General features: G+C 37.4%; 1 protein-coding gene across 3 annotated transcripts; it reads left to right on the top strand.

The window, feature by feature from the left end:
• The first annotated feature begins 3682 nt into the window (after positions 1-3682).
• Positions 3683-27166, top strand: LOC133294955 (transcriptional corepressor LEUNIG_HOMOLOG-like). 3 transcript variants are annotated; one of them, XM_061493728.1, is made up of 17 exons: positions 3683-3837; positions 4079-4177; positions 4319-4416; positions 6345-6888; positions 6974-7049; positions 7148-7259; positions 7542-7591; positions 7675-7944; positions 9973-10041; positions 10188-10412; positions 10871-11012; positions 11093-11202; positions 20627-20776; positions 22164-22319; positions 22418-22534; positions 22641-22838; positions 26563-27166. In XM_061493728.1, exons 2-17 carry the CDS (start codon positions 4146-4148, stop codon positions 26704-26706), a joined length of 2493 nt encoding a protein of 830 aa, XP_061349712.1. In that variant the 5' UTR covers positions 3683-3837; positions 4079-4145; the 3' UTR covers positions 26707-27166. The 3 variants fall into 3 exon arrangements, with proteins under 3 accessions (XP_061349712.1, XP_061349710.1, XP_061349713.1); XM_061493726.1 differs by having other exon boundaries at positions 10865-11012; XM_061493729.1 differs by lacking the exon at positions 26563-27166 and having other exon boundaries at positions 10865-11012; positions 22654-22832.
• Positions 27167-27450: the final 284 nt, after the last annotated feature.

Below are 27450 nucleotides of genomic sequence, written 5' to 3'. Positions count from 1 at the left end.
TAAAACAAATATGGCATGAGTAAGCCCTATATAGAGGTCGAAACATTTAACACATTTCTTGATTTTATTGCATGAAAGGCAGAGAAACCTAACATTTTGGTTTCTTTTTATGATTTAATATTTTTCTACAAACAAAAAATAATATTATCTTTTGTCGACATATAAGGGGGTTATTGACCAATGTGCCCCTATTTCTAAAAAATTTACCATATTGTCCCCATTTTAAAACTATATATTAATTTTAACCTTTTATCAAGACTATACACCAATATGCCCATATTTGACCACATTGACCGTGAGTTACTCGAGTAACTGTGCTAGTTACTAGAGTAACTCAAGTAAGTAGGCAACTCAAACTTGGATCAACAAATATTTTTTATTTAAACCAAGTTCTAATGTCTTGTACATGTATAAATGGACTTGGGTCCTTTATAATTGAGGGTAGTCCCATTCAATTCAATGTGTCAAAACATAATTTTTTGTTGATTTTCGATATGAATTATTAAATTGGGTTCGTTTTTTGTTAATCCAAAACTAAATTTTCTAAACTAAATTTTATGTACATATTTATGTTCATGTGGGATTGCTTTTAAAGATGTATGCCCATATACTTTATCATTCCCAAAACCCAATGAACGAAGCATTTTTCAAGGATTTCCCATCATGTAGATCTCGAAAAGCTACGCGAAATAAAAAAATGATTCAGACAACCAAGCCAAAAGTCATGCCTTCCAAAGTTTACATAATTTTAGGGTATACATAACTTAGATTGAGATATTCCTCAATTGTTTTGAACCTGCAAACACCCATCCCAAGTCTACTTATATATGTTCAAGACTTTAGAACTTGATTTGAATAACAAATATTCGTGGATCCAAATCTAAGATGCTTACTTGCATTACTCGGGTCAGTCGAGTGCTATCTATTTTCTAATAGATCCACTTGCGACATCAGCTAAGGCATCACCATGCCTGCATTCCATAAGGTCCCTACCTTGTATCTCTATACAAGTAGATGATGTTGTACTAGTCTTATTAAGATCACCAATGTCCTATCTTGGCGATTCAAGACTAGGAACTAGTTTTAGGCAATAGACATGTTGTGTCCTTGAGTCCTTATGATCATGATCCCTATCGTAGATCCTCGAGTGAACATCTGTTTTATCCCTAGGACCTTTATCTTTAACCGCATATCAACCGTATAATATAGGCTATACATAAATATGATATAGATAAAATGTGTTCAAATTTATCAATCATGAAATACCAAACAGTAAAAGGTGTTCATATGATATAACAGATTGTCTCTAGGACACTTACATACTAACAATATTAAACCTTTTTTTTCTATTTTATTTTAAACATAAATAAATTAAAAAAACTAGATGTTTTTTCATTGGTCCATTTGGTAAGCTTTTATTAGATTTATCAATTTTTGCCAATTTTCAACAATATAACCATGGAGCCTAAACACAATCAATACAATAAATTGTTATCCATTGAATGTATTTTCTTAAAAAACATTTTCATTATAAGGCTTGAATATTCTTTCGGCGTGTATAATATACCAAATTTTGGTTTTAATCCCTTTAAATTTTAAGTTTTGGTTTGTGTAATTTATTGTCAAAGGCCTATAGCTTGGCTTGACTTGGGTTATCCCATTTTAAAAATACTGCAAACTTGAACTCATTAAAAGGCCTCTTTAGAAATCAGGCTGCAATCCTATTTTAGCAAGTCTGACTTCTAAGCTTCTAGGTTCGGGTCATATTTTTTTTATAAATAATATTTTTATTAATAAAATAATATCTTGTTATTTTTCAATAAAATAATATCTTGTTGCTTTTCAATAAAATAATATCATATGATTTTTTTAAGTTTTCTTATTTTTCTCAATCTTTCATATTTTTGACTTGGCAAATATTTTTTTTCTTAACCCTAAATTCCTTCGTCGCCACCCCTATTCTCTTCTATGCCAAATTTCCCTACTCTTTTCCCTCCTTCTCAACTTCTGATCCCATCCAAACCATCCATTGCTCATCATCAACTCTCAAGACTTTCGCAATTGATATTAAGTTCTTATTCTTTGTACTTTTTGTTCTTTTTTTGTCGCATTGACTAAGTTATGTCTTTCCTAAATTTTCATTGAAAAAAATAACATATAATTTGACTTATGTGTATTGTATGTATCTACATATCTCGTTGTTCTTATTTATTGGGCATATCTTTATGTGTGTGATTTATTTTTTATTTTTATTTAATTTTTTTGTTGGGAAATTCTCAAATAGTATGTCCTCATCTCCCTTTTTTGCTTTTTTTTTTCTTTGACAAGTTTTGTGTCTTTCCAAGATTTCCATTGTATGCATTTATATATCATGTTCTTTAATTAAGAGAAACAAAATTCTGACCACTTAAATAAATAATGAGAAAAGTATTTCTTCAGCTACTTGAGATAAAGTTATCTCCAGCGAGCATACCAAAAAAAAGTTATCTCAAGTGAGCTCAAAACCACATCATTTTGGTGTTATAAGATTAAAAAATTATAATAATAAAGACTAATATATCTCTACAATATATTAGAATTACAAAAACATCTTAGTTTCTTCCCAAAATGACATTATTTTGTGCTAACCGGAGATGACTTATCTTTATTGATTGGAAAAATCTTTTACCCATAAATAATTACTGGTTATTATTATTTTTTAAAAAATGAACACTTTTAGTCTCATCGTTACTGTTGACATGTTAGACACACTCGTAATGTTTTTCTCCCTTAAAAAAATAAAAATAAAAATAAAAATAAAAAATCCTCTAATGTTATTTAATATAATTATATCATGTGATAAGATTTGACTTATTTATGAGCAAACCAATGATATAAAAAATGAAAGAGATTTTATATTGAAATAGAGACAAATAAAACCTTCAACATTAATTTATCCATAAATTATTTTAACGCTCCTCCATGACTACTAGATATACAAAGAATAAAAAAAATACAAAAAAAGCAAGAATATGATGACAAATGGTCGATGCCAAGTAGATAATTTATAACGCATGGTAAGGGTGAGTAAGGAATTATCATAACTCGTTTGAATTTAATTTTACGAAAAAATATTTGTCCTCTTATCTCGTCTTAAATCTTAATTGTTAATTTTTATCAATTTATTATGTTAAATTTATTGTGTTAAACTTATTATTAATTAATTAATTAATAAGTTTGACTTAATAAATTATAACTGTTAATCGATGTAAATCAATGACTAGAATAAAAAATATCATAATATTATATCATTTAAAAGTACAAACATTCTTCTCTTAATTTTAAATAGGGATTTATTATTCTTATATTATATAAGAAAGAATTTATCTCATACACACATAAATTCAAGATAGGTCCTACTCTACTTTCTTTCTCTTCCTACAAGTGGACTCCACTCCCAAACCTTGTTGAATTTAAATTCTTTTAGATAATAATTAACTCCTACTACGTGATAAAACTATTACCCTTTTAGTCGTCGATAAAAGTGTTTAATTTAAAAAATATCAAAACAAATAAAAAATTAAATCTGAGATAGCCGTACACGTGTTTTGTTGACTTGATCAACGGTAGATAAGCAGATTCGATAAGCTCTTTCATCCGCACTAATCATAACAGGAGCTCTACTCCCAAACCTCCTCAGCTTCGGTTTAGCAACGAACCTCAGCTTCGGAACCCCATTCATTCAAATTCTCCCATCTTTCATCTTCCACTGTTAAAAACCTTGTTGAACCAGTTCACACTCTCCCTCTTCTTTTTCTATTACTTTCGATCTTTCTTTCAGCGATTCAGTGTTACAAGGTACGAAATTTATACAATTTGTTTAATGGCTCTGTTTTTTTTTTTTTTTTAATGAGAATTGAGTATTCTTGTTTTGTGATTTCTGAAATTGAGAACGATTGGTGGTGATCATTGGTGCATGCAGCACCGGATTGCTAATGTAGGGTTTTGATCCATCTATTTGTTGTGTTTTGAGGTTGGATGCCCGTGCATTCTGTTATACTACAATACTTGTGATTCGGTTTTTTTTTTTTTTTTTCAGTTTAGTGTGAGACTTTGTTGAATTCGTTTGTTTGACATCTTGTCAAATTTCGTGCCTTGCTGCAGTCATGGCGCAGAGTAATTGGGAAGCAGATAAGATGTAAGTACATTTATGTATGTTTGATAGAGCTAATGGTGTTGATTGATTTGTGTAGCTGATCCCATTTAATGGTTATTTTTGTTGTTATTGTTGTTTACTTCGATTTCATTTATATCATAGTGTGTTCTCTTTTGCTGCTAGGCTTGATGTTTACATATATGATTATTTAGTGAAGAAAAAGTTGCATAACACTGCCAAGTCATTCATGATGGAAGGGAAGGTTGCTCCTGATCCAGTAGGTGAGAGATTGTTAATCTAGTAGTATAATGCTCTCAAGTACTTTTTGCTTGATATTGTTATCTTATTAATTGATTAGTTAGTGCTCATTTTTAATTATGCCCTATTTGGTATTCTCTAATGCCAATGTTTGTGTACATCACCTGGGTGAATTATTTATAGGGTATATGTACCACAATTGTAATGCCGAAGCAGTAACCAATTGACTAAACAGAAAGAAGAACGAACAATCATGCGCAATCAAAGGAGATAACGCACACTCAAACATAATCTAAAAATAACAAAAAGGAAAATAATTAACAATTATTGAAAAGCCCTAAACTATGGAATAGATTATAGAAAAGATCAATCCAAGTCAGTCAGTTCGGGTGCATCATTCTCTCCCACTTGGAAAAGATTCGCTCTCGAATCTGCTTCGGCTTCATTGATATGAACTTCTTTCAAAGATTCGCCTAGGTGGCAACTCTTTTGGTACAATATCACCAAATTTTCTAATTAAGATTATGACTTGTGAATGCAATTCTCTGATATGCTTGGTATATTCATCTACATTCGTATTAAACTGCTTGAGAACTAGAAATATTCCGAGTTCTAAGGGAGTAAATGGACAAAACCCATAAATTATTCCAAGAGGACTATTGCCTGCAGTTTGGATCAATGATCGCATCTGTGATCTGTCATAGGAAAATTCCGTCTGATGTAACAGCAATTCCCATTGCCCCTGACGATCTCCAATTAAACTTTTACCAAAAGTTAAATCTTTATCTCCATGGAGCATGAGGTTGTTATGCTCGTTGTCCCCAAATTCATAATACCGCACTAAAGACTTATTGAACGAAGGATCATTCCGCATGATATCTTTGGGTAGAACTTCCTTGTTGTCAGAGATATTAGAATTTCTAATAACTGACTTTTCACCGAAATTAGTACAAGAGATTTCTTCCACCTCTGAATTCTCATCGTCTTGCTCCCAATCATACTTATCATAGATAGGGAACTCATCATAAACTGGAGCATCCATAACGGGATTCTCATCATCTTGATCTTCATCATATTTATCATAGATCGGGACCTTCTGGTCTTCTGTCAAGTCTCTGATGTCAAAGACCCTTTCGACAGTGTGTAACCCGTTGATAAACTCATCTAGATGAGTGGTGCCCTCGAATTCCGGGATCTCAATCTTCACCCCAATACTAGCAAAAAAGGATTGATTTCCAGGTTGACTTAGTCCTAGTCGCTCTTGGTTCCAGTTCCAGAATCTCCTTTCCTCCTCATGAGATGATCTTTCAGATTCCCATCCTTCATTTGACTTGTCTGTGTTTGGACAAACAGTTGTTCGAGCTCCTGAATTCGTCTACCTTGTTCTGCCATTTTAGCAGCCATTGCTACAATTATGGTGTTTCGCACGTCAATGTGTGGTTGTTCGCCGTCGCCGTTAAGGGTGTTAACACGCCCTCTACCGCTCCCGTCGCCTTGACCTCGTCGTCCACGACCTCGACCTCGACCTCGACCTCGACCTCGACCGCCATGGTTCTATTCAGCCATTTATATGACAACCAGAACTCTGATTACCAAATAATGCCGAAGTAGTAACCAATTGACTAAACAGAAAGAAGAACGAACACAAGGATTGCGAAAAAATACTATTTCTCTTTTCTTAATTTTATTTAACAAAATAACAACCTCCTAACAATATGGTTCTCCAAGCCTTAAATAGGCAAAATAAAAAGTAAAGAACGAACAATCATGCGCAATCAAAGGAGATAACACACAATCAACGCACACTCAAACGTAATCTAAAATAACAAAAAGGAAAAATTAACAATTATTGAAAAGCCCTAAACTATGGAATAAATTATAGAAAAGATCAATCCACGTTAGTCAGCTCGGATGCATCAAATTGATTATAGCTAACTCTTCGAAAATGCAGCAATTGATGCTCCTGGAGGTTTTCTTTTTGAGTGGTGGTCTGTTTTCTGGGACATTTTTATTGCGAGGACAAATGATAAACATTCTGAGGCTGCTAATGCATATTTACAGGTACCTCCCTTCTCTTTCCGTGGTTTTAACGGTGTTAGATATAAAAATGTTCATGAGCTTTCACCTAATAGTTTAAGCCTTCACCAAAATGGTAGTTTGTTGATAATATTTATATCAAGTAGTTGTTTTCCCTTTTTTGGTGAGCTGCAGGCTCAACATATTAAAGCGAAGGAACAACAACAACAACAACTGCAAATGCAGCAGTTGCAACTAGTACGTCAGGCTCAGCTGCAAAGAAGAGATCCTAATCATCCTCCCCTTGGAGGTTCTGTAAATGCTATTACTACTGAAGGAGTGCTTGGGCAATCTACTGCCACTGCTTTGGCTGCAAAAATGTATGAGGAACGGATGAAGCAAAACCCCATGGATACAGAGACATCCCAACCACTTCTAGATGCTAGAATGGCCCTTTTGAAATCAACAAACCATCCTGGGTAAAACCATTGGTAAATTTTATTTAACTTGAAATATATGTAGTCTTATACATGTTTACAATTTATTTTCCTTTTGACCAAACAGTCAGATGGTTCAAGGAAACTCAGGAAGTGTGACAGCAGCTTTGCAGCAAATCCAGGCTCGAACTCAGCAAACCCCTGTACGTGCTTGCTCTGCTTAGTCTTTGTATGCATTTACTTTCTTTGTTCCTTTCTCTATAGTTTAAGATGCTGATTTCCAATTTTTCCTCCTCAACAGGAAATCAAAGGTGAAGTCAATATGGGCACCATACAGAGATCCTCGCCTATGGATCCTTCTTCAATTTATGGGCAGGGAGGAATCCAGTCAAAGCCTGGAATCACCAATGCAGGTTTGAATTAGTACACGAGAAAAGCAATTTAAAGATGAGATGAATGTAAAATAAATTTGGACTTCCACCACCTTATATCATGTAAAACAAGCAACAAAACATGGTAGTTTAGTTTATTCTGCTTTTTATAGTTTGAGGTATTTGCACTTGTTCATTTTACATAAAGTTCTTCAATATAAATTGCTAATTTCTTGTTTTATAAAAATCACATAATTTCTATACAATTTCTTTGGCTAATCATTTTGCTTGGTTTTGCTAATTCTCTTTCTTCTCTTTTTTCAGGACTAACTCCAGGAGTTGGTGGTCTGACATTGAAAGGATGGCCTTTAACTGTAAGTTCTGCTATGAGCCTTGAGTTCACTTTCTATCTATCAATATATCTGATCCAATTTAAATCAATTATCATGTTATCTAGGGCATAGATCAAATGCGTCCTGGTTTTGGAGCACAAGTTCAAAAGCCTCTCCTTCATGGTGCAAATCAGTTTCAGCTTTTGCCACAACAACAACAGCAGCTCCTTGCACAGGTCCAGGCACAAGGAAATATTGGCAATTCGGCAATGTATGGAGATATGGACCCACAACGATTAAGGGGATTAACTAGGGGAACTTTGAATGCGAAAGACAGTCAACCAATTGCAAATGATGGATCAATAGGGTCTCCAATGCAATCCACTTCATCTAAGGTATCATTTATTCTATCCTCCTAGCCTCATGTTACATGAATGTGATAAATCTATGCTTGATTAAATCCATTATGTCCGAAGTCTAATTGTCTACTTAGGAAATTGATTCATTCTTAGTCCATTATTTGATGCATAAACAATAGTATTAAAATGATATGCAATAATATAAGAAAAATTGGAAACAAGGTTTTCACACCTGTGCTATTGCATGCATATTTTGTGATGCGACGCATGTGATGCATTGTTAAATGCATAACTTGCACGTCAGTGAAAGTCGCTCTGTGGCATATATATCTCATGCTGCAACGCATGAGGCTCTGTCTGAAAACATAGGACTTCTTGAGGTCACTAGTAGGTAAAGCACATGAATAGTTTTTATATCTAGTATGCCTCTTCACACAAAAGTCCTTTCTTGTATTGTAGACAATACATTGGCTCACCCTACCTTGGGCTAATATTTGACATATTTAAAGAATGACGTTAACAAGGGTTGATCTCTGAACCACATGGTCTATGGCTTTGATATCAGGTGCAATTGCGGCCAAATTGTGGCGGTTGCGGATGCAATTGCGCCGCAACAATGATGCAGCGAAAAATTCCAAATTTGAACCTGTTTAATTTTCTAGTAGTTATTTTTTTGGGTCTTCTTGTCTCATTACCGGGTTTATGAAACCCTGAACCATCTCTCCATTTCTCGATCCTTACCCTCCCTCATGTCTCTTACTCTCTTCTTTGAAAAGCATCTCTTTCAGTCTCCTATGTTCTTTGATCCTCTCTCCCTTGTGTCTTTCTCTCTTGTGTAAATAACAGGTACTCATCTCTCTCTCATCTCTTAACTTTTTTTTTTCAAAGGGGAGAGGGGGGAGGGGGTTCAAATACTGTGCCAAACACCCATGGATTTAATTCTCTATTTCTGTTTCAAATACCCATTCTGTTTCTGTTTCTATATTATACCTATTATGTTTCTGTCCCTGTCAAAATCATGCTCGCACTGTCAAAAAAATTATACCCACTCTGTTTTTGATTCTATATTATATTTATGCCTACTCTGTTTCTGTTTCAAATTTTGTTTCTATATTATAGTTGTTTCTATATTATACATATAACTTGTTTCAAATACTCATATTTCTCTATATTATAGATATGATTTTAGAACTTGTTCTGACAAAATTTTGTATACATATTATTTAACATATTTTGTTTCAAATACCCTCACTATTTAGATTCTTTCAATTGACAGTATTAAAATATCTCTATTTGTTTTGGAATGATAGTGATTATATGTTTCATTATGAATGTCTTTATTTTTAAGCATTTATGTGTGTGGTATATCTATATTATATTTTGCTATACTGCTATAGCTTTTTCGGGGTTGGCGACCGGCCATCTGTAGATAACTATGGAGCTTACCCATATAACCTGTGTCCTGGGCCACCTGTAGATGTTGAAATCTCTTGCAAACTTCATGCTCCAGATAACTTGTCTTAGGCATGAGGGGCGGTGTTAAAGATCATGCTCTAGATATAATGTCCTAGTCATGAGCTGGGGTGTTGAGAGATCCCACATCTTATATGGGCAAAGTACCCTTTATAATGATTGAGCAATCCTTCCCCCCTAAGCTAGCTGTTGAGATATATAAAACCGTTAATGTAGCCTCACCCAACAGCTTAAGCTTTTGGGTTGAATTGGTTATTTACATGGTATCAAAGCCTCATATCCCGGGTTCGATCCTCGCTGCCTCCCACTTTCTTTCAACTAGTGGAATTTCTCTATTCGCACAGGTAGGTGGGCCTGTGCATTGTCCACCCTTCAAGCCCAGTAGGCTCTCGTGTGAGGGGGCGTGTTGAGATATATAAAACCGCTAATGTAGCCTCACCCAACAGCTTAGCTTTTGGGTTGAATTGGTTCTTTATACTAGCTTTTGAGGTTGAGTTAGGCTCTATCATTCTAACATCATTTTAGGCTTATAGCAACACCCTTTATATTTCTTCTTTTTGTTGATATGGTTATTTTGTGTTTTTGATGCAGATCAACATGCCACAGATCCAACAATCCACCTCCCAGCAACAACAAGATCCTTTGCATCCACAGCAACTGGTACAGGTTTTGCTTTTTTGTGTATTTATGATGGTATCGGTCTTAAGATACTTTTATTTTTTTCCTTTGCCAAAAGTATATAAGCTAGCAGTTTTTATTTGTATGCTTCTCTTGCATGCTATGACTGTTTGTCTACTATATTTTAGAATCACCGAAAAAGGAAAGGGCCTACATCTTCTGGAGCTGCTAACAGTACTGGTACAGGAAATACACTTGGCCCTTCTAATTCTCAACCATCAACTCCATCTACTCATACACCTGGTGATGGAGTTGCTATGGCGGGTAACTTGCAGAATGTTGCTGGTGTAGCCAAAGGTTTGATAATGTATGGTACTGATGGAGGTGGTGGTCTTGCATCTTCCAACCAGCTGGTAAATGAAATTGAATATTTTGTAACTTTGGGGGAACAAGTAACGTACTTTACATGCATATGTTGTTTCCGAATAAAATATTTGGTGTAAAGAAAAAGTAATACCGCACTTATATTATAAAGTAGGGGTATGTTGATACATGTTTAGATACTTGAATTATATAATATTAATGCTATTTCATTACTTTTATGATTTCCATATGGTGGATTTTGAGCCAGACATATTTGTGTATGCTACAGTTGCTAACATTGATTCTCAGGCCGTGGATTATAATGTTTATATTACTAATTTTGGTACTGTAATATTCCTGATTTGCAAATGAATATGACACTTGGAAAATTATCCTTTATATCCATAAATTTTTTATGTTTCATTTCACTACATCGATTGCTGAATCTTATTGTTTTAAGTTACAGATGATGACTAGCACCTTATAATTCATGTTCTTTTAGTTGCAGGATGACATGGAACATTTTGGAGATGTTGGCTCCTTAGATGATAATGTGGAATCATTTCTCTCACAGGATGATGGTGATGGAAGGGACTTGTTTGGCACGTTGAAATGGAACCCTTCTGAGCATGCTACAGATGCTTCAAAAGGTAATCTAATGTTCTTATGCTTTTATAAATTTTTAGTATACACATTGATTGCATTGTTGGCTTTATTGCTTCCATTTCAGGCTTTTCCTTTAGCGAAGTTAGTTCTATACGCAAAAGCAACAGCAAAGTTGTTTGCTGTCATTTCTCTTCAGATGGGAAATTATTAGCTAGTGCTGGACATGACAAAAAGGTAGAATGCATTTCATTCCCTAATTTTAGGGCTTTAAGGCGGATAGTAGAATTTGGATAGAGTTCTGAGACTATTGCTAACCAAATAATATATTGGCTGGTGAATTGTAAATTAAAGATATTAAATTTATTTCCATTTTTTCCATGTTAAAAACCTAACTAGATTAATTTCTAATGTTCTAATAATCCCACATCACTCCTAAATTTTCTACCACTTATTATTCTCTATAATTTATTGTAATTATTGTACGATATTTTGTTACCATACATCAGTCGTTGGTTTAGTTAGGTCTATAACCCATGTACAATATTACTTTTTAGAATTAATATTCAGTATTTCTCCATTCAAGTTGGGGTACCAGAACTCCCGGTGGGAGACTTTGCTTTCTGCCAAAAACGCTAATCAAGTGTTGCAGAATAGTGCGATTCATGATTCTTATCGTATCAAACAATCAAAATGATACAAATTGCATAGTGGCTGGAATCACTGCACAAATTGCCAGCATCGTGCGATATGGTTCAGAAATCGTGAATTGTGGTGTTTTGCCATTTCAAGATCCTCTAGTTTTTATGCATCCTTTCCTCTGTCTTGTGGTGTTTTGCGCATCCCTTCCTCTAAAATCTCAATAACAATTACTACCTCATAAATTGTAAATCTCAATAGCAATAACAACTTGCCTTATCTTAGTAATAAATCTTAGCAATAGCAATTCAAATCTTAGCAGTTATATTCCTTGAAACTACTACCTCATAGATTTTCAATCTAAAAATAACCTGCCTTCCTACATCTCAATTTCTACTATACCATTCTTCCTACATCTCAAAGAAAGTCTCTCATGCTTTGCCAGCAAGAAAGCAGAAATTCTCTTCCCTTTGCCCCCCCTTGCCATATTCCAATTCATAGAGTTGTACAGCCATGGCTCCAAAAGAAGGAAGTGAAGAAAGATATTGCTTGGGATTATTGTAAGTCCCTTGAGACTAGGTGAAATGTTCAATGTAACTAATGTCGCAAAACAATGTTGGGGAGGAGCATTTAGGATGAAACATCATCTTGCCGGAACACACAAAGAAGTTGCTCCATTTGAACAAGTGTCAGAAGAGGTAAGAGATATATTTATGAACATTTTAGATCATATGAGCAAAATTCATGCTGTTCTTGAGTGCTTTTATGATAAAGATTCACAAAAAAGGCGACAGTGGATTCTTTGATAATTTAAGGAAAAGCAAGAAAGGGCTCCTATACTATAAAACAACAAACTATAAATTCAACGATAAAGGTTAGAAATTTGGTGGTTCGGGACATTTTTGTAGATGCAAATATGGCAATGCATTATCATTTAATTTAGCAAATTCAATGCATTGCTCCCTCTTCTAGTCTGTCTCCATTGTAGCTGCCACCATCATTGCAGCCTGTTTTTGACCTATTGTTTGCGACTTCATCGTGTTTAAAGACTTTACTTGACCTCAGCCATCAAATGTTTGTCGTCACTTCTTCTCTAGTTGGTAACCCTACCATTAAGCTCCACATACCCAAATTGTCTAACTAATGTAGGCCCAGCCACATGCTTTAATTCACATCTCCTGTGCATCATCTTCGCATGCAAAGGCTCATATTGTGCATGGCTTTGCATTCGGCCATTGCTTAGCCTGAAATTGGCCACAGCTAGCTCGCTTTGACCCTTTGTGTCCAGATATATCCTTAGGTGGCCCATCATGCATTACTTGCGAGTCTTATTTCTTATTTCCTCCACAAACTTGCTGCATTGTCCACCTAACATGTCAGTCTCCAAGACAAGCTTGGCTTGTTTTTTCAGGTTGGTAATTGTACCAATTCCTGAGATTTTGTTCTTTTCCAATGCCTCCATCTCCTCCTTTATGGCTTGTTTCCACTTTTCATTAGATGAAGATAGGGTATCGGGGATGGTGATGCTAGAACAAAGATTGACGGTCATATTGTATTTGGGACAAAGACCTTACAAATTTCTCCCCTTCAATGTTATGTTAGCATTGGATAGATTAGGAAAGAAGGCAATGAGCGAAGTCTACTATGTCAGGTTCACCAAACAAGAAGATAAACATTAAAATAAGACTGGGCAATAGAGAAGAAGGTTAGGACATGATCAGACGAGGGAAGATTGTGAACTAACTAGACAGGCAACAAATAGTGCTGGAAGTAGACTAAAGCACACCAAATGAAGTTTGAGTGGGAGGGGGAGGAGAAAGCTGGGCAGATCTGGGAAGAGAGGCTTGAGGAGACTACCACAGAACGTAAAGGCAAACAAGTCATGCACACGCTTGGACACTCGATTGCAACGCTCCAAATGGAGTTTGAGTGGGAGGGGGAGGAGAAAGCTGGGCAGATCTGGGAAGAGAGGCTTGAGGAGACTACGACAGAACGTAAGGGTAAACAAGTCATGCACACGCTTGGACACTCGATTGCAACGCTGCAGCGGATGAAAATGCATAAGCAGCAGGAAGGGCGGTTGAGAAGGTGGCTGGAGTTGATACTAAGTTGCAGCCAATAAGTTTTCCGGTGGCGACAGTGGTGGCTGGATAAGATGCGGTGTCGGCTATTGGAACGAAGGGAAGGTTGATAGAGGTGTGAAGATTTGACACTGGGAGGGTGGAGTATGTGCGCACATGAGATTAACGTCTCGACAAAATGACATTGGGGAGCATGGAAGATGCTTCGGTCACAATGCTTGGAAAGGTGGCTGGTAAGAGGTTTCTTGGTGTATCCAAAGCTTTATGGTTATTTTGGTACCAGCTTAGATGGCGACTAGAAGACTAAAAAGGATGATGTAGGGTTTGTTTGGACTGCCAATGTATAAGGGTATGTCATGTCTAGCATGAACCAGCTCTTGATACCATGTAGAAGAGGGATTTTTGAATTGCTTGCAGAAATTCTTAGCAACAAACACCTTCTATTTATGCATGATTTATGATCTTTAATCATTGGAAACTAAGAATTCACAATGTCTAACGTTAGGAAACTAAGAAGATAAGAAAACTAAAGTTAATAAAAATAATACAAATCAAATCCTAAGTATATACTATCCCTAAATAGGAGATTTAATAAGGATTTCCCTAAGTAGATGATCTTGACATAGAATAGCACGACAAACTTGTGGAGGCCGAAACAAGATTGAGTGGTGGCTGGATACAATGCCACATGTGGTCTGGGTCGTGGCATGTGGATCTAATGCATTGGAAAAGGAAGCGTGCATGATACATATGACGTGCCGCCAGTGGTGGATCTGAATAGTGTGGGGAGCCTCCATTCAACCTTAAAATGGTGGCGATGTGCTGATCTGGCCAAGATGAGTCGACAAAGTTTTCGTCGATAAAAAATTCCATCAAAAAGTCATTGAATGATAGGGGTAGCGGCAACAAATGGTTAGATAGGGTCAGATCAACTTGAAACCACCAAAGATTGGTCAATTTGTAGGAGAGGTTGATGGTGGTGTCCTTGGCCAATGAAAAGTCATCAAACATCGACGGGAAATAATGGATTCTAGTCGAAAGGAATAAACTAATCAAGAAATAAAATTGAGCTCTGGATTTTAAGGAACTCAACAACAAAATAATGATGGGACAGGTCACAGAGGGTGCCATGTTAAAATTATAGATCTAGGTCGGGAAGGAAGAAAGGAGAGAGACCGAAGACCGTCTACTATGAAATTAGTATTGATTTAATGTGTTATGATGTAATACAAACTTTAAAGCACTAATCCCTATTTATTGTTATATTCTGTTGAATAAACATTAAATGTGGAGTTATGTGTCAGTTTAATTTTTAATGGGTTTAATTCAGCAGTCAGTTTAGTTTTTAATGGGTTTAATTCAGCAAACGTTAAATGTCAGTTTTATGTTTTTAAGTTTCTGAAGTTATGTGAGTTTATTGTGGTGTTAAGTGTCTTTATTGTAGAGTTACAAGTTTTGTAATTTAAAAATCTATTGTTTGAATGTAAAAGTTACGACTTCTACCTTAGTAAAACTTCTTTGTTTTTACTCTTCTCCTATCAAATTGGTATCAGAGCCAATGGAGAGTATGACCGGTAATGTGCCGCTACCCCGACTTACGAAGGCGAACTACGAGAATTGGAGCATCCAAATGAAAGCTCTTCTCGGGTCTCAAGACGGTTGGGAGGTCGTCCAAGAAGGTTTCGAAGAACCGACAACTATCGCAGGGTATACGGCGGCTCAAAACAAGGCGTTGAAAGAGACGCGATCGAAAGATAAGGCAGCTTTGTACATGTTGTTCCGAGCTGTTGATGAGTCGGGCTTTGAGAAGATTGCGAGTGCGACAACTTCAAAAGAAGCGTGGGACATTTTGGCAAAGGTGTACAAAGGAGCAGATCGAGTTAAACAAGTCCGCCTTCAAACTCTTCGCGGCGAGTTGGAAGGCATGAAGATGAAGGAGTCGGAAGGTGTCTCTGACTACATCACGCGTGTTCAAACCGTGGTGAACCAACTCAACCGAAACGGAGAAGCATTAACCGATGCGCGAGTTGTGAAGAAGATTTTGAGGTCATTAACCGACAACTTCGAGAATGTCGTATGTGCCATAGAAGAGTCAAAGGACCTAGCAACGCTCACGGTCGACGAGCTCGCTGGTTCTCTCAAGGCACACGAACAACGCAAGAAGAAGAAGAAGGAGGAGGCACTCGAGCAAGCACTTCAAACCAAGGCAGCAATCAAAGATGAAAAGGCACTCTATTCTTAAAACTTTAGAGGTAGAGGGCGTGTCCGTGGAGGTCGAGGAAATGGTCGTGGTGGTAGAGGTCGCGGTCAAGAAGGGTATTATGAGGAGAAGGGGCAATCAAACCAACAGAATTGGCGTGGAAGAGGACGCGGTCGTGGGAGAGGCGGTCGGTCAAATTATTCCAACATCGAGTGCTACAAGTGTGGCAAATATGGTCACTATGCAAAGGATTGTAACTCTGATAAGTGTTACAATTGTGGCCAGGTGGGGCATTTCGCGAAAGAATGTCGATTCGAGAAAAAGGTGGAAGAGACAACCAACCTAGCCACGGAAGATGAGGCGAAAGAAGGTCTTCTCATGATGACACACAATGAAGGCAACACCGACAATGACACGGTGTGGTACCTCGACAAGGGTGCAAGCAACCATATGTGCGGGCACGAGCACCTATTCAGAGAGATGCGAAAGGTGGAAACTGGACATGTGTCGTTTGGAGATGCGTCGAAGGTTGAGGTCAAAGGCCAAGGTACGATTTTTTACTTACAAAAGGATGGCTTAATTGGATCAATCCAAGATGTGTATTACGTACCAGACCTCAAGAGCAACATCTTGAGTATGGGGCAACTCATGGAGAAAGGTTATTCGGTACTTATGCAAGGCCGGATTTTACACTTGAAAGATAAGCAAGGGCGTTCGGTCGCTCGAGTTGAAATGGGGAGAAATCGCATGTACAAGCTGAATTTGAAAAGCGTGCGAGAAAAATGTTTGCAGGTAGACGTAGAAGACAAGGCGTCGCTGTGGCATCTCCGTTTTGGCCACCTACATCATGGTGGTCTAAACGAGTTAGCAAAGAAGAACATGGTGCACGGGCTACCAGACATGGACTACGAGGGAAAGTTTTGTGAAGAGTGTGTGCTCGGCAAGCATGCGAGAACTTCGTTTCAAAAGAAGGCAGAATATCGGGCTAAGCAACCTCTTGAGTTGATTCATACTGACATATGTGGACCAATCACCCCTGAATCTTTTAGCGGTAAGAGGTATTTTATTTCCTTTATTGATGATTTCTCACGAAAAACTTGGGTTTATTTTTTAAAAGAAAAATCCGAGGCGTTCGAGGTGTTCAAAAAGTTCAAAGTGATGGTGGAAAAGACAACCGGTAGACACATCAAATCCATACGATCCGATAGAGGTGGAGAGTATACTTCAACAGTTTTCATGGAGTATTGTGAGGAGCAAGGCATAAGGCGGTTTCTAACCGCACCGTACTCTCCGCAACAAAACGGTGTGGCCGAGAGGAAGAACAGGACCATTCTTGACATGGTTCGGTCAATGCTCAAGAGCAAGAAGATGCCGAAGGAATTTTGGGCGGAAGCTGTGCAATGTGCCATCTATGTGCAAAATCGGTGTCCACATGCGAAGTTGGATGATCAAACCCCGCAAGAGGCATGGAGCGGACAAAAACCGACAGTCTGTCATCTCAAAGTATTCGGTAGTGTGGTCTATGCACACGTGCCGGATCAGCGAAGAACGAAGCTTGAAGACAAAAACAAAAGGTATATTTGTATTGGGTATGATGAGAAAACAAAAGCATACAAGTTACTCGACCCGATAAGCAAGAAGGTTGTGGTGAGTCGTGATGTTCGAGTTAATGAAGCAAGCGGTTGGGATTGGAATAACTCAACGGAGGTTATCATTGAAGTTGGAGAATCATCAATTGTTACACCAACAACCATACCGATAAATTCTGAAACTACTGATGATGAAGATGAACCGCGACAACCCAGAATGAGAAGTTTGCAAGATTTGTATGATTCGACAAATGAGGTACACCTTGTATGTCTTTTGTCGGATTCTGAGAATATAAGCTTTGAAGAGGCAATGCGAGACAAGAAGTGGCAAATTGCCATGGACGAGGAGATTAAAGCAATTGAACGCAACAATACATGGGAGTTAGCGGAATTGCCGAAAGGAAGTCAGCCCATTGGTGTGAAGTGGGTGTTCAAGAGAAAGATGAATGTTCAAGGTGAGATAGAACGGTACAAGGCACGACTTGTTGCAAAGGGATACAAGCAAAATGCGGGAATCGACTATGACGAGGTGTTTGCTCCCGTTGCTAGAATGGAGACAATCCGATTGCTCATTTCTCTAGCGGCTCAATTCAAATGGCCGATATTTCAAATGGATGTCAAGTCGGCATTCCTTAATGGTGTGCTCGAAGAAGAAGTCTACATCGAACAACCACCTGGGTACATGAAAATTGGAGAAGAAAAGAAGGTGCTGAAATTGAAGAAGGCGCTTTACGGGTTAAAGCAAGCACCGCGGGCATGGAATACTCGTATTGATACATACTTCAAGGAGAACGGGTTCGAGCAATGTCCCTACGAACATGCCCTTTATGTGAAGAAGAGTGGAGGTAATTTGTTATTTGTTTCTCTTTATGTTGATGACCTTATTTTTATGGGGAACAATGATGAGATGATACAAGAGTTTAAGAGCACAATGACACGGGAATTCGAGATGACAGATCTGGGTTTGATGAAGTTCTTCCTTGGTCTGGATGTAAGACAAGGAGAGACGGGTATTTTTGTGTCACAGGAAGTATATGCAAAGGAAATTTTGAAGAAGTACAAGATGGCAGATTGCAACCCAGTTTCAACACCAATGGAACCGGGTGCAAAACTCTCGAAGTTCGATGGAGGAGAACGAGTCGACGCGAGCAAATATCGAAGTTTGGTGGGAAGCCTTCGCTATCTCACATGCACAAGGCCAGACCTTTTGTTAAGTGTTGGCATTGTAAGTCGATTCATGGAAGAGCCAGTTTATTCACATTGGAAGGCGTTGAAGCAAATCCTACGGTATATCCAAGGAACAGTGTCACTCGGGTTATTTTATTCAAATTCAGAAGATTACAAGTTAATTGGGTACTCCGACTGTAACAGCCCCAAACCCTGTAGCATGATATTGTCCGCTTTGCCCCGCGCACAAGCACCGTCGAGCTCACGGTTTTGTTTCTTGGGACACCCCACAAAAGGCCTCACAAGAGCAGCCAAAACAGGTTCTGGCTGAGCATTGGTGTTTGATGGTCCGGGGTTGTTTCGGTGCCTCGTCATGTCACTACACATGTTACACAAAGAAGTGAGTTGATCAGGCCCACACTTAGTGATCACAAATGCAATAATCATAAAGAGTACTAAAACAACTATAAAGCATCAAACACTAAGCATACTCAACAATAGCTAACAGTTATTCCCTACGAAACTGCTCTGATACCATAAAATGTAACAGCCCCAAACCCTGTAGCATGATATTGTCCGCTTTGCCCTCGAGCTCACGGTTTTGTTTCTTGGGACACCCCACAAAAGGCCTCACACTAGAAGAGGTATCCACACCCTTATAAGGCATGCTTCGTTCCCTTCTCCAACCGATGTGGGACATTACACCAACAGCGATTGGTGTGGAGACTTAGACGATCGAAAAAGCACTTCAGGATATGTGTTCTTTATGGGTGACACGGCATTTACTTGGCTTTCAAAGAAGCAACCAATCGTGACGCTCTCAACATGTGAAGCTGAATATGTGGCAGTGTCTTGGTGTGTATGTCATGCAATATGGCTCAGAAATTTGTTGGGCAAGTTGGAGCAACAACAACTCAGTGCGACTGTGATACAAGTTGATAATAAATCGGCAATTGAGTTGGCAAAGAACCCAGTCAATCATGAGAGAAGCAAGCACATTGACGTTCGGTTTCACTTCATCCGAGATCATGTGAAGGAAGGAAGGGTAGAATCAGTACACGTGGCAAGTCGGGACCAGGTCGCGGATATCTTCACGAAACCGCTACCGACGACACTTCTTGACAACTACAAGAAATTGATCGGCATGAAGGATGGCAGAAGCATTTAAGTTTACGGGGGAGTTTTGTTGAATAAACATTAAATGTGGAGTTATGTGTCAGTTTAATTCAGCAGTCAGTTTAGTTTTTAATGGGTTTAATTCAGCAAACGTTAAATGTCAGTTTTATGTTTTTAAGTTTCTGAAGTTATGTGAGTTTATTGTGGTGTTAAGTGTCTTTATTGTAGAGTTACAAGTTTTGTAATTTAAAAATCTATTGTTTGAATGTAAAAGTTACGACTTCTACCTTAGTAAAACTTCTTTGTTTTTACTCTTCTCCTATCATATTCGAAGCCAATTCCTAAGTTAAATAAACAAATAAATTGTGAAATATAAAGAAACAAGGAAACAATTTATAAGAGATCATAGAAGATACTCTACTATTATAAGATGTAGGTAATATATATTGAGATATTTTTCATATATTCTAAAAAAGAAATTTATAAAAAAGGGACACACCTAGTGCCCTAAAATATCAGGAACAAGTTACTCCAAGAAGGTGGCTTCCTTGCGGTAAAAAAATAGGTGTGGTGTTGTTTCTAAATCTGAATTGCATAAAACAGTTCTTTTCTGTTCCATTGGGTGTTGGCATGTTTTTCTGGTTTATCTGAAAAGAAATTTACAATTAGGATCTTAACTTAAATTTACTTTTAGTGTCAGTTAGATACGTGGGATAAAAATGGAAGTGAAAGATTCATGGATCAGGATTCAATACAATTTACTATTAAATTTCAAGACATCCATAGAATTTTCACCCTCATTTTTACCTCATAATAAACTGACCCTTCTTGTTTTAAAGATACCAATGCTCATTCCATCATGTTATTAGGTTGTTTTGTGGAACATGGAAACACTGCAAACAGAGAGCACTTCGGAGGAGCACACTCTTATTATTACTGATGTTCGCTTCAGACCAAATTCAACTCAACTGGCAACGTCTTCATTTGATACAACTGTGCGGCTTTGGGATGCTGCAGATGTAAATTCCTTTTTACTAGTTATAATCTTTTGACTGTTAATTCAAATATTTCCTTGTCTGTTTTCGGTATGAGATTAAAGGTCTGCTTTCCATTGAATGAAATGCCCTCTCCATGGGCATTATAATTTTGGTTACTGTTAGAAACGAGTATCGTGTAAATGTAAATATAGTACTTAGGAAAATTGTATCTTTGTATTTATTATATTCATTATATAAATATCGAGTCCGTAGTTGAGATAGAGAGTTTTCAGTATATGCTTGTCTTTTTTCTCTCTCAGCACTTAATATTTTATATCATGGGAAAGGGCGTTGTTATAATCATGCATCTGCCCCTTATTTGACTCAATTTTTTTTTTAATGGATAATTTGTTTTCAGGTTTCCAACCTGTGCAATTAAAAGAGGTTGTATTCAAGTCTTGGTTTGAATTACTTGTTTATGGTGCCTTAGCTCCAACAGATTCCAGAATATTCAGCAAAATATATTTCATTGATTGATTGATTGTAAATTAGCTAGTGATTAGCTCTTTGATTGATTGTAATTATATTATAAGAGATGAGTGTGGGAGCCATGGATAAAGCTTCTTTCAAAGGGGGGATATGTAGGGAAAAATGATTGAGCTATCCTAAACTTTATGCATTTTGCAAATAGGCACCTTCAACTTTAACTTCATCTTGGAGAAAAAGACAAAGATAATGGGTCTGTTTGATTGTGTTCTGTATTTTTTGTTCTTAAAACTGTTTTGTAGAATAGTTAATAAAATAAGTGTTTTCTGTGTTTTTTTTTTTTGTTTTGAAAGTTAAATCTCAATACATAACAAAAACAACTCAGATATGTTCTCTAAATTTAATTTTAAAAACTAAAAAACAGTTATAATTTGTAGAATGATTTTTACAAAACAGGCCTTATCAGATAGGTTTTTTTGTTCTGAAAATAAAAAAACTGTTTTTAAAAATACAATTCAAGCATTCCCATTAATGTCTCAAGTTTTGTGTTTTTGTTTTTATCTTTTGTTTTTTAAATTTAAGAAACAAGATAATATGATTTTTAAATAAAAAAATATGAATCAATGGTTTTGATTTAATAAGACAAACAGTTAGGATATTTTCACTATACTAAGTTAACCCCAAGTTCGAAATTAAAGTTGAAGGTGCATATTTGCTAAAGGCATAACGTTTAGGGTGACTCTGCATTTTTTCTTGGTTTTATCTATGGGAAATATTTTGGTATTTTTTTTTTTAAAAATATATTTTCGTCATTGAGTGCTGAGACTGAGCATGAAATCAGGTGTTAAATCTTATAGCTAGATGTTAATATTGTATATAATAGTATCTATTTTCAGTTTAGTGTACATGTTGCTGGGACTAACCTTTAGCTATTGCTTTGCAGCCAAGCTTTTCGATACAGGCATATAGTGGTCATGCGTCACATGTGCGGTCCCTTGATTTCCACCCAAAGAAAAACGATTTTTTCTGTTCTTGTGATGCTAACAATGAGATTCGCTTCTGGAATATTAGTCAATATTCTTGTACTCGTGCTTTTAAGGTCACTAATGAAATTTACTTGATTTATAAACATAGATGCCATGGATTTAGGCATTTCGCTTATTCTCTCTTCTGAACCTCATCAAATTAATTGCGCAGGGAGGATCCACGCAAGTGAGGTTTCAGCCAAGGATTGGACAACGTTTGGCTGCAGCATCTGGCAGTGTTGTGTCTCTCTTTGATGTGGAGACTGACAGGCAGTTGCACTCATTACAGGTGTAAACAAAGACCAAACCAAAGGAAATCTATAGCAATAATAAAATTCTTCAGCCCTATTTTTTATTTTAAATCTAGTAATAATTAGAATTTTATGTATTTCTAGGGACATTCTACAGATGTACAGTGTGTCTGCTGGGATACAAATGGAGATTACTTGGCATCTGTGAGTCAAGAATCTGTCAAAGTGTGGTGTCTTGCCAATGGAAATTGCGTTCACGAACTTAGTTCCAGTGGAAACATGTTTCATTCTTGCGTTTTTCACCCGAGCTACTCCAATCTCATGGTCATTGGAGGATACCAGGTATACTTATCCATATCAAGCTGTATTGTATGAACACCTTTTTAGTTTTTTTTTTTTTTTTTTTGGTTCATGGGATTGTTTTCTAAGTTAATATTGCTATTGTAATTTTCTTTTCTGTTCTCTTTACATAGTTAATCATGCATTATTGTATTTTTCTTTTCTTTTCTGTTCTCCTTATGTAACGCCTGGCAACTTGCAAGGATCAACGACTGTCCCCACACACTAACACGAGACTTTTCAACGTGTTTTGTCCTCACTCGCACACTTCCCGGGAAAATTTCCCAGGAGGTCACCCATCCCAGAATTGCCCCAAGTCAAGCACGCTTAACTATGGAGTTCTTCCGTTCCGGGCTACCGAAAAGTAGATGCATCTTGTTAATAAAGGTAGTACCAATTAATTCTTATAAGCTATTCCCAACTGTACCATTCCATACCAGCACAGTCTCTGGAATCCCTTTCTTTCGGGTGTTGATTCGATTCATTCATGTACCCCCGTCGCTGGAAGCCTGCCAGAAGCCGCTCCTTGTCCATGCCCTTTCGCACCGGCGATCACTCCCCGCCCTCGTCAGCACACGGGATGTTACATGCCCACCAGCTTCCGCCTGGTTCGTCCTCGAACCACACGGTACTAGAGGAGAGGCCCTGTTCTGATACCACTTGTAACGCCTGGCAACTTGCAAGGATCAACGACTGTTCCCACACACTAACACGAGACTTTTCAACGTGCTTTGTCCTCACTTGCACACTTCCCGGGAAAACTTCCCAGGAGGTCACCCATCCCAAAATTGCCCCAAGTCAAGCACGCTTAACTATGGAGTTCTTCCGTTCCGGGATACCGAAAAGTAGATGCATCTTGTTAGTAAAGGTAGTACCAATTAATTCTTATAAGCTATTCCCAACTGTACCGTCCCATACCAGCACAGTCTCTGGAAACCTTCTCTTTCGGGTGTTGATTCGATTCATTCATGTACCCCCATCACTGAAAGCCTGCCAGGAGCCGCTCCTTGTTCATGCCCTTTCGCACCGGCGATCACTCCCCGCCCTTGTCAGCACCCGGGATGTTACACCTTACACAGTCAATTGTATAGTGCTGGAGTGGCATGAGGCTAGTACAGGGTGCCCATCGCGTTGTGCTTTTTCACCCTGTCTAGTACAGGGTGCCCATTGCATTTTGCTTTTGCACCGTGCCCATAGATGAGGCCACTATACTGAAATGGGGGATAACAATACTTCTTTGCCCCCAATTTCTGAGTTTTCCAGCTGAGAAACTTTGGGGGAAATAAGGACCAAAATGTAGAAATGGCAGAAATTGCAAGATAGAGAGAGAGAGAGAGAGAGTGGTATTCTTTGTTTTTGAGTATCAACGAATCAAGGAGATCTCCTCTACGGGTTTCCCTTTATAACTGAGCAATGTTCTGGTTCAGATTATTTCTCAAATCATAATCTCCCTATACAATTTCTGCTATTTAACCAATTGGGCCAACTAATTCCCCAAACAATATGCCCGGGAAAGGCAACCTTGTCCTCAAGGTTGAAAGTTGGAAAATGTAAATGAATGGTCTCCACATCTTCCCTTGAAGGCTCCTAAAGCAAATGGAATGGCTGGACTGGCAAGTCGTAGAAGAAGACCATGGGACATATTTCCTTTTAGATACCTTAATATGTGTTTAACTTTAACACGAGCTGAGCTGACACACTTTTTTCACTTAAACAAATGTCAGGGGTCTTAAAAGTAATCTGCATCATGTTTTGTGAGTTTGCACCCAGCTACTGGTGTAGGGTAGAGATCCTTTTAGCCTCAACCATATTGGCTCGATGAAGGAGATGACGCACATATTTGGACTGGGAAAATAAAAAATAAGTCATCTTTGAGAAGGGAGAGAAGGGAGACGAGACACAAATCAACACAGAATGTATTTATTTATGGGTTTTACAGCAACAACAACGATGAGAAACTACATCAAAAGCTGAAAAGTACAGGGAAATAACTAAACCACATAGAATCCATGATGACACACAGAACACAATTATAATGGAAATGAAAAGGAAGACAAAAATGATAGTCCTAGAGCTTTTTCAAGAGACTCCAGGAAAATCTCCAAAATCTGGATTTCTCCAGCACAATCTGGTTGCCCAACCTAGGTTTTCCACATGCCAAGATGCGCTACCACACTTGCTGCTCCTTACTAAACCACATAGAATCCCTGATGACACACAGAACACAATTATAATGGAAATGAAAAGGAAGACAAAAATGATAGTCCTAGAGCTTTTTCAAGAGACTCCAGGAAAATCTCCAAAATCTGGATTTCTCCAGCACAATCTGGTTGCCCAACCTAGGTTTCCCACATGCCAAGATGCCCTACCACACTTGCTGCTCCTTATAAACCAGAGTTACAGAGAACATACTAGTAGAAACAGTAAAAGAAATGCAAATAACCCAAGGCTTTCTGTCTCCTTTTTGTTTTCACTCTTTCCCTCTTATAGTCAAATCCCTCCTTGCTTTTCATGATCCCTACTGGCACGTGTGCAGTGGGTTGTTACATGATGTCACACTCTTCACTCGCCTACATGGAATCAAATCCTGATACCTTTTCTTTGAAAAATACACCTTTAGTAACCTTAGGGTGCCTAAAAATATATTTAATGTCAAGATGGATAATGCTACTAGTTTGTCCATTTGATCAGAAGCTATGTGGAAACCTAGGAGGTAATGATAGCTTCCTTCCGAAGTATGGTTTTGGGATAAGGCTTGGTTTGTCGTTACGCTGACAGAACTGGGTAAAATATAACTGTAGTAAAGATTTGCAATATTGAAGATAAGTTGAAGAGAATCATCCACAATGGCGGAAACATATGATGTTGGCTGTAAATAGGGATGTAAATGGGCCATCCGGCCTAACAGGGCCTATGGCTCGGCCTACATCAGGTCAGACTCGGCCTATTATATATAGTAAAGTAGAAAAGGCTTACCTCAAAAAAAGCCTATTTAGAAAGCAAGCCATAGGCATAGGCTTTTTTGTATATGCCGGGCTTATAAGCCTGCAGGTCGGCCTATATCATATTATTTGTTTTAAATAAAATAATAAATTATTATTTTAATGATTTTGAATAATAAAGTTACATTATTTTATTAATTTCTTTTAATTATTGAATGTCTAATAGGCTTAAGCAGGTTAACAGGTCTAGACCTAGGCCAAGTTTTTTTTTTTAAATATAAATCAGATCAGACTTATAATCTGGGTCTATACAAGGCTAATAGACCAGGTCAAACCTAAAGTATTTTACACAGACCTATCCTCTTTAAGAAAAAGCTAGCTCAACCCAGCCTATTTACATCCCTAGCTATAAATGATTTGGTACAAACAAGAAAATTCGTTATAGAGGCCTGAAGGTTTAAGAGAATAACCTAGAATGGCAAGTGGGAAAGGTTAACGGAAATATGGTTGCAGCAGGTTAGTAGAGTAGAACTCTAGAATCCAGATAGGACTAAAACAGCAATGTAATATAGATGTATAGGATTATAGTTAGTTTCAATCAGGTTTACATAACATTAGTTTGCATTTTGATGTCTGTTCACAGAAAAAGCCAGTACATTATTGTTGATGTTTCGTTGGAAAACATCATCCTGTTCATTGTATATTGACTTACTGTGGACATATTTTGCAGCATATCACATGATTGCTAACCTCAAGTTTTGATTTGATTCATTAATGGTTTGCAGTCATTGGAGCTGTGGGACATGACCGAGAATAAATGTATGACAAAACCAGCTCATGAGTGTGTGATATCAGCTCTAGCACAGTCACCAGTGACGGGGATGGTTGCTTCAGCCAGTCATGACAAATCTGTAAAGATTTGGAAATAAAATTGATTCTTCTGCGGTTCAAACAGCAAGTTCAAGTGTTCTACCTGTTAGGTTATCTTAAGGACAGTACCAGTCCGAATAAAGAACAGGAACGAAGAAATTACAAAGATGAGCATGGGAGAGAAGAATCCTCCATGTATTCCCCCTCCCCTCCCCCCTTCGTATTCTCAATTCCTTCATTATCTATTGTGATAAATGGCTTGTGCATTTTCTCTGTTGACAGGTGTATAGTTTGGCCCATCTTTTTCTCTCTCTGTTTTATTTAATTTAAAATTAAAATCCTTGGTTGCTCGCCAAATATTGTGCAAAGGGTTTTGTCAATATTATAGCATCTTTTGAAGTCCAAAACTGCATGTTTTGCCAAGTTTTATTGACTTTTTACTGATTAGAAAATTACATCAATTAATGTGTAATCATTATAAAACTTGATGGTATTGACTGGTTTGACTGGTTGGAGAAGTCCTTGTATAATCTTATTATCTTTAATTCTTTCCTGTTAGATGCTGCTGAGCAGAGAGTAATAACTGTTATACTCCTTGCACAATGAGTATGATATGATGGGCTCAATCATTTTGACTTGGACTCTGTTTTCTTTTTTTTGAAATTCTGTTATCGCTGTCTTCTAGGATTGGTTGTCCATCATCTTTATTTGCTCATTCTGTTAGTTGTTGATTTTGTATACTCATTCAAACTAGAGATTTAATTATGCATTTGACAGTAAAGAACACCCAATGAAACCTCGAC

This window comes from Gastrolobium bilobum, unplaced genomic scaffold, assembly GCF_033153095.1.
Source record: "Gastrolobium bilobum isolate Gb01-03AN ecotype WA unplaced genomic scaffold, APGP_CSIRO_Gbil_v1 utg16836, whole genome shotgun sequence".
In the NCBI taxonomy this organism is placed as follows: Eukaryota; Viridiplantae; Streptophyta; class Magnoliopsida; order Fabales; family Fabaceae; genus Gastrolobium; species Gastrolobium bilobum.
This window is presented reverse-complemented; position numbering and strand designations above follow the sequence as displayed.